The sequence below is a fragment of the Acomys minous genome (assembly GCF_964271855.1).
Source record: "Acomys minous genome assembly, chromosome: 9".
Lineage (NCBI taxonomy): Eukaryota > Metazoa > Chordata > Mammalia > Rodentia > Muridae > Acomys > Acomys minous.
The window spans coordinates 94,096,577-94,104,776 of NC_140490.1; the positions used below are offsets into that span (position 1 = coordinate 94,096,577).

General features: G+C 43.3%; 1 protein-coding gene across 4 annotated transcripts in view; it reads right to left on the reverse strand.

The window, feature by feature from the left end:
* The window catches only part of APAF1 (apoptotic peptidase activating factor 1), a 129,705-nt gene extending 121,526 nt beyond the window's left edge, over positions 1-8,179 (reverse strand). For 3 of the 4 annotated variants that reach the window (XM_084796587.1, XM_084796588.1, XM_084796585.1), the window contains exons 1-4: positions 7,611-8,179; positions 5,585-5,790; positions 5,265-5,454; positions 3,761-3,958 (exon numbers count right to left, since the gene is read on the reverse strand). In XM_084796587.1, coding sequence (XP_084652713.1) covers positions 3,761-3,958; positions 5,265-5,454; positions 5,585-5,722 — 526 coding nt within the window. In that variant the 5' untranslated portion in view covers positions 5,723-5,790; positions 7,611-8,179. The remainder of the gene's footprint in view (positions 1-3,760; positions 3,959-5,264; positions 5,455-5,584; positions 5,791-7,610) is intronic. The other variant, XM_084796586.1, reaches the window with a different exon arrangement.
* Between the last annotated feature and the right edge of the window lie 21 nt (positions 8,180-8,200).

The window sequence follows — 8,200 nt, forward strand, 5'->3', positions numbered from 1 at the left end:
AACTGGAAGATGACTCTGTTGGTACAGTGTTTGCACAGGCATCAAACAAGAAGACCTAGATTTACTCCCTAATAGCAATATAAAAAAGCCAGATGTGGCCAGGTAGAGCAGGGAGTGCCTACAGTCTGTGGAGAGAGGCACAGGCCTGGGGCCGGCTACGGCTAGTCTAGCTCAGCCACGGAGCTCTAGGTTCAGTGAGACTCTGTCTCAAAAAAGGAAGTGGAAGTGGAAAGCAACATAGGAAGATATCTATGTTGACCTCTGCCCCACCAGCATGTGTGTACACACACAGACACACACACACAGTGGTTAAATCAAACTGTTTCCAAAGCCATTAGCCCTCTAAGTTGTGGGGGTTTTTTAGCCCTCTAAGTTTTTATTCACTTTTAACCCCTAAAATTGAAAGTTCATCATAATATAGAGCAACTTAAGTGAAGTATTCTTTAAATATACATTTAAAGAAAGTTCATCATGAATCTGATATGAAAACCTAATTCTTTACACTAAAGGAACTTAAGCCCATTTCATGCTGAAGTATCTTCAGTCACCAGGTCAGCACTAGTTTCTTAAGGCTTTGTTTTGTTTTAGATAGGATCTTACTGTGTAGCCCTGGCTATCCAGGAACTCACTCTGTAGACCAAGCTGCCCTTCAACTCAGAGATCTACCTACCTCTGCCTCCCACGTGCTGGAATTAATGGCATGTGAGTACTAGGCAACTGAAGAGGTTTTAAAAACCACTGCAAGGCTCTAGAGACTTTCAAGGAGCTAGTAAGTCCTAAGAAACTTCTCTTATGACACAAAACAAAAAACAAAAAAACTAAGAGCCAAGGCCTGGGCATCCTGTCAAAACTTACATCAACACTGTTAAGAAGGCTAAGAAGTTGTAAACGGAATCCTTGTGTGCATGAACATGGGCCCTAGCCTCTATCTTCCCAATCTCTTGCAGGCCTATTACTTCATCCACTTAATGTGTCATTTAACCTGCCTTGACTGCTGGTTAAGACTTGTACTTTTTAAATGATCACTAGAAGTCAGAAACTGTCTGAGTTCCCTACAGGTATTACGCAAATTGGACTCACTGAAAAATGAAGGAGCTGGTGAGACATCTAGGCCTGAGTTTGGACTGCTAGAACCTACATGACAGAAAGAGAAAAGCAACTCTCACTAACTGTCCTCTGTCCTTCCCTCAAGTGACGTGGCATGTGTACGCTCATGTACACACACACACACACACAAGTATGCACAAAAAGGAATCTTTTTAGAAAGTATAGAAGAATGGAGGAAGTCAAACACTGGGTAGTTGTACATTTACCTCTAATGAATCTTGAGAACCCTGCCAAGCTAATCTGAACTCCCTTCTACCAAGTCTGTCTTCCACCTCTCCATTAACCACAAACCACGCTTCCTGCTTCCATCCCTAGTCTGCCCAGCAAGCTTTTCCTCTTTCTCTAAAATTCAACTAAATGGCCTCTCACTCAGGAACCCCACCCTGTCTACTCCCTTCCTCCAGAAGATAAGCATTCCTTCCTTCCAACCTTGTTCCCTGTATTACTTAAGGTTCTCCAGAGGAACAGAACTTACAGAATGAATCTCTATGGGGGGGGGGGTGGAATCATTAGAGCGGCTTACAAGCTGTGGTCCAGCTAGCCCAACAATGGATGTCTACCAATCAAAGGTCCAAGAATCCAGTAGGCGTTCAGTCCTCGAGGCTGGATGTATCAGCTAGTCTACCGTTAGGCCAGAATGCCAAAGAAGTAAGCTCTAATGCCAGTGAAGAAATGGACTTGCCAGTGAGACTGAGGACAAGCAGGCAAAGAGCAAGCGTCCTTCATCCACATCCTATAAACTGCCAGCAGAAGATGTGGCCCAGATTAGAAGCGAATCTCTCTGCCTCAAAAGATCTGGGTTAAAAGTGGGTCTTCCCACTTCAAATGATTTAGTAAGGAAAAAAACCCCTCAGACATGTATCCTGCTGCTTGGGTTTTAGTTAATTCTGGACGCAGTCAAGGTGGCAAGCAAGAACAGCTATCACACACCCGGTACTTTCTTCTACTCTTCATCTTCTCACATCCACAATAAGTTGGTGGCGTGCCTGTCCCCTACTAGACTATGGATGAGTCCTCAAACGCACGGCCTTCTTTTTTGATCTCCCATGGCCCAAACTGCCAATCAAACTGTTGGCTTCAAATATTTACTGTATACATGAATACCTGAGAAAGGAAAATCAGTCACCAGATGATAAATGGATCTATAAAGCTGTTCTTTTAAAACTACACTAGTTGCAGCCAATCCTCAGGATTCCCTCCTTGGGTATTACACAAGGTAAATGAGTTATTAACGGTTTTTTTAAGATGTTATTTTTTTTTATACAATGTTCTGCTTGCATATACACCTGCACACCCGAAGAGAGCACCAGATCTCATTATAGATGGTTGTGAGCCACTATGTAGTTGCTAGGAATTGAACTCAGGACCTTTGGAAGAACAGACAGTGCTCTTAACCTCTGAGCTATGCCTGCAGCCCAAGATGATGTTAACTTTTAGCAAGGTAGTGGTGATGCCTTTAATGCCAGTAATCAGGAGGCAGAGGCAGGTGGATCTCTAACTTCAAGGCCAGCCTGGTCTACAAAGCAAGTTCCAGGACAGTCAAAGCTACACAGAGAAATGGTGTCCTGAAAAAAATAAAAAGAAAATAAAAAGAAAGAATTATGGGAAAAAAAGGGGGCTGAGTTGATGGCTCAATAGTAAAAGCACTTGCTAGAAGCATAAGGGCCTGAATTCAGATCCCCAGCACTCATGTAAATACCAAGTGGTCGAAGTGGCTCACTTACAATCCCAGAGGCAGAAACAGGATCCGCAGAGGAAATTGGCTAGTTACACCCAACGATCTCTGGATCAGAGTAAGTGACACTGTCTAAACAGATACAGTGGAGAATGATCAAAGAACACCTATGTCAATCTCTAGCTTTCATACACATGTACATACTTCATGGGTACACACTCATATGTATCCACCCACATGCATATATACGTGTGTGTATGTGTGTGTGTGTGTGTGTGTGTGTGTGTGTGTGTGTGTGTGTGGTATGTGTATACCAAACAAATATAGACATGTGACGAATAGTTTTATGTTAGCTTAACACAAGCTAAAGTCATCTAAGAGGAGGGAACCTCAATTAAGAACATGTCTACATGAGACAGAGCTGTGGACAAGCCTGTAGGACATTTTCTTAATTAGTAACCAATGGGGGAGGGCCCAGCCCATTGTGGGTGGTGCCACCCCTGGGCTGGTGGGCCTGGGTTCTATAAGAAAGCAAGCTAAGCAAGCCATGAGGAGCAAGCCAGTAAGCAGCACCCGTCCATGGCCTCTGCATCAGCTCCTGTCTCTAGGTTCCTGCCCTGTTTGAGTTCCTGTCCTGGCTTCCTTCAGTGATGAACAGTGAAATGAGAGCAGAAGCCATATACACCCTTTCCTCTCTAAGTTGCTTTGGTCATGGGTCACAGCAATAGCACCCTAAGAACTTCCAAGGGAATGCAGTTGTAACACTTTGATTCCAACCTAGTTTTTAAAAAAATCAAGCAAACAAAAAAAAAAAAAAACTAAGACAAGAAACGTGTGTTGCTTTAAGTCACTAAATTTGTGGCAGTTTATTACCAGCACCAACGGGAATGCCTAAAAGCACCAATAAATAAAAAAATTCCTGTGTCGAAATAAAAGCAAAATCTTAAAAAGCAGCGCTCACATGACAGCGACAATTACCTTCTAAGAGGGAGTGATCTCGGACAGCTTCCGCGGCTAACACAGACTTCCCACAGCCTGCCATTCCATATATGGTGACCCACCCGGATTCACCGTTCAGCCTCCAGAGCTTCTGCTGAACTGCGTTCACCAGCTTCTTTCTGGTAACAAAGACGACTGGCCTCTGCGGCACTCCACCTTCACACAGCACCGTCCTCACTGAAACGCGGAACGAGTGGGAATGAACTCAACTTTGGAATGACTGCTTCTGAGGAATCCTCCCACAAAAACCCAGACAAGCAAGGCTGAGGTCTTAGCCTCAAATTTTTCAAGACGAAATTCAAAATATGACTAGAATATGAACCTCACCCATCCTGTGCCTCAGAACACAAAGCATGCATTCTTCCAGAACGCTACCCACAAAGGAAGTCTCCATCTACTCCTGCCTTGGACCCTCCAACCTCTTTTGTCTTATGTTAAATTCTGGGAACGAACGGTAAAGTTCAGTGGCTGAGTTTGCTTAGTATGTGCAAGGTCGTAAGTTTCATCCCAAAAACCACAGAGAGGAAAAAGAAAAAAGGAAACAGGGACAGAATGTAAACGGAACAATGTTATGGAATTCTTTCAAAAAATATAGACTTGTGGGCTGGAGAGATGCCTCAGCAATTAAGAGCACTGTCTGTTCTTCCAGAGGTCCTGAGTTCAATTCCCAACAACCACATGGTGGCTCACAACCATCTATACTAGGATCTGATGCCCTCTTCTGGTGTGCAGGTATATATGCAGATAGAGTACTCATACACATAAAATAAATAAATAAATAAATCTTTTTTTTTTTAAGTAGGGAGCTAGAGACATGGCTTAGTGGTTAAGAGTACTGGCTGCTCTTCCAAAGGACCTGGGTTCAATTCCCAGCACCCACACGGCAGCTCACAACTGTCTGTAATTCCACTTCCAAGGGATCTGACACTCTCACACCAATGCATGTTAAAAAATAAAATTAAATAAATAAATTACTAAATAAAAAGGAGTGCTGGCTGCGCTTCTAGAGGCCCTGGGATCCACTCCCACACAGTATCTCACAACTGTCTGTAACCCTAGTTCCAGAAGATCCAATGCCCTCTTCTGGCCCCCGAGGACACTAGACATACACATGGTGTGTGGGGATATATGCAGATAACACATGCACATAAAATGAACGTTGTTTTTTAAAAAAGAATATAAATTCCTAAAGATCTTTTTCCTGTCCTAAAAACTCTATATAAACACACTAATAAAAATGATCATGGCCCTACAAATGTTCTCACTAGCTCTAAATTTTAGGATACACATGCCACTACATCACAAGTAGTTCACTGGGCAAGAAGAAAATGTATTAACATGGAAACATAAATATATAAGCTTGAACTTAAAATACTTTTTGCACATGCATGCTTTCACTCTCCAGCGGTTTGACTGCAATCAGACCTGTAAGCAGGGCAGCCATGAGCACGGCAATATGCCCCAAGGTATCAGGGATACAAACCAAATGAAGTTATTCCACCATCTGTGTCTTTGCCACTGGAAGAAGAAACAAGCGGAAGGCCACTGTGGAGAAGCGCAGCCAGGTCTTTATAGCCCTCGTGTAGCAGAGCGTTGTAGAACGAAATGTAGGCACAATTATCTTTGTTAAGTATCATTTTAATTAAAATAGCTGCTCGCTGAGATTGAGTGACCTGAAAAATATTAAACAGTGCAAGAATACAGCAGTGAGTATGTTTGCAACACAAATTAGCGGAGACTGGGGCATGATCTGAAAGTGTCTGAAGAGTTTTAAAGAAATATAGAATGCCTCAGGGGGTTTACCTGACTTTTCACTTTTTCTTCCTCTCGGACTGTTAACACACCATTACTAATCATGTGATCCATGATGTAGGATGTTTTGATGTCCTTCTCCAGAGCTTCTCTATGTTGAAGCAAACAATTCCGGGCCTTGGCATCCATTGTCCCTCAGGTTTTTTTCTCTCTTCACTGTCAAGCATGGGCTGCAGGCATAGGACCAAGATATTTTGCTATGACAAGAAACATAATGTGTAACTTCAATGGTAATCAAGAAATATAAGGAAGACAAGGATTTTTTGAAATTATTTTCTAACTGGGGTTTATATGTAAAAATGGACCATTATATAGCCACTTAAAATTTTATGGCATATATCTCTATGCAGTACATATACTGGCAAGAAAAGATGTTTCTGACACTGCTGATTTGAAAAAGAGAAATAAAGCCCCAAATAACATGAAATGTGTTGTATCACATAAATGCATAAGAAGATGCTTAAAAGTTTGTTAATCCAAGTGTTTAGGAGAATATATATAGTAAGATTTTAGCTTTCTCCCTTTGTAATTTTACAAAGTATTGTCATTTTTTCAATACATACTTTTATTTTTTACAGTAAAAATTTCTTTTCTTAGGTTGAGGGTCTATAAAAGTTATCATACTTAAGTCCTGATGTTTTGAATTGTCTCCCTTATCCACCCTAAAACGGAGTGGCACTGCTGATACTGAGTTCTCAAAGTAGACGTCAGTCCCACATCTTCATTAGTAAGCACATACTCACAGAAGCATAGGAAACTCCCTCTGATGTCACTTCTTGGACCAAGGTAATAAATAATACTCTTTACAGAAAGACAGTTTCACTTCCTAACAACTTCCCTACAATATGATGAAATTTTTTTTCATGGATATAAAGCTCAGCTACAAATGCTCGAAAGTTCTAAAAACACTAACAGAACTCCATGCAATGTAGTAAAGTGCAAATGTCTTAAACAGGCTTAATCCTCCCTTCAATACGTGATATGAGTGTGTGCTGGGGCTTGAACCTACTGCCTTCTTATGTGTGGTGGGCAAACCACCTACCACTAGTGCTGTATAATCTCAGCCCTCAATATACTGAGCCCATCCTGAGACTAGAGAATATTAACTCATATCCCTGAAGAAATTTACAATCTAGTAAAACAAAAATAGGGAAATCAGATTGTAACTATCTGAAATGCAAAACCAGAGATAAGCACATTGTAATTTAGAGCATGCAAAACGGCGAGTATCATTCAACTTCAAAAGAATAATAAAAAAGAAGGCATTTGTTTGTGCTTGTCAAGTTCACAAAATGCCCAGGGCTGCAGCGAAACTAAGAAAAATAAATAAATAAAACAAGGAAGAAAGAAATTATCAGAAACAAGACTATCATTTTTTTAAGATTTATTTATTTATTGTGTATACAGATTTCGTTATAGATGGTTGTGAGCCAACATGTGGTCAGTGGGAATTGAACTCATGACCTTTGGAAGAGCAGTCAGTGCTCTTACTCTCTGAGCCATCTCTCCAGCCCCCAAGTCTATCATTTTTTAATGTTAACAATTGTAGTCACTTAAAGGTTTCTCAACTGGCAGTTGTGAAATTCATTATGATAAAAAAGGACTTTATGTTATGTGTAATAATTAAGCAGAAACACTGTTTGGCAACTAAGTGCCCATTCTCTCTAGCCTTATTAAACTCAAATATATAAATTTTAAAGAACTTTTTCCAAACTTTACACAAACTGAAAAACTGGGCAACCTCCCCGTGTGCCACACCTCTCAAAAGAGAAAGTCAAACTGCCGCAAGATACAGAACCACAAAATAAAGGCTAAGTCTGTCTGTCCCGGAAAACAGTAATAGTGGTCTACTTCCTCATTAGATAATTTCTCTTCCTGATACAAGAGCAGGGTCATTATTACCAAAATATCCTGGGTCCCTCAATCCTCAGTCCCTGGGAGCCACAGCAGAACTTGCAAAGAACCGGCCAGCAGGGCGTCGGGGAAGAGCGAGAGGGAGGCGGGTACGCTTACTTACCCAAGCTTTTGCACCAGAGCTGTGCTCGGAAGAGCAGCCAGGGAGGGTCAGAAACTAATAACCGACGGCGGCGAGAGGACAGCTCAGGGTCTGCCTGGCTTCTGGCGACCCACCCCCGCGCCCCGGGCAGGTCCAGACAGACACCTCAGAGCACAGGGGGATGCCCGGGACCTCCGAGCGGCGTCGAGAGGTGGTCACCCAGATGGGCTGACCCCACAGGCTTGCCTCGGGACGCACAGGGGGACAGTGGGGGGTGGGGGGAAAAGTACCCGAACCTAGGACTCAAAAGCACGGCCACTCCTGACTCCGCTTTTCCCCATCCAGCGGGAGCTGCCCGGGCCGGAAGCGGACGCCCCTCGGAACGCTGCCGCGAATGTCTCGGATGGTCGCTGGTGGCTCACACCTCTCTCTCTCTCTCTCTCTCGGGCGACCCCTCCTCTCACGCCCGTGGGAGTGCAGAGAGACCTGCCTGCTTCGCTGGCTTTCCTCCCCCGTCTCTGCCTCAGGACCGCGGGGCGCTCAAACACCGCTTGGACCCGCCCAGTGCCAGGTCGCGCGCGCGCCCCGCGGGCCCGCGCACGCAGAGCCAC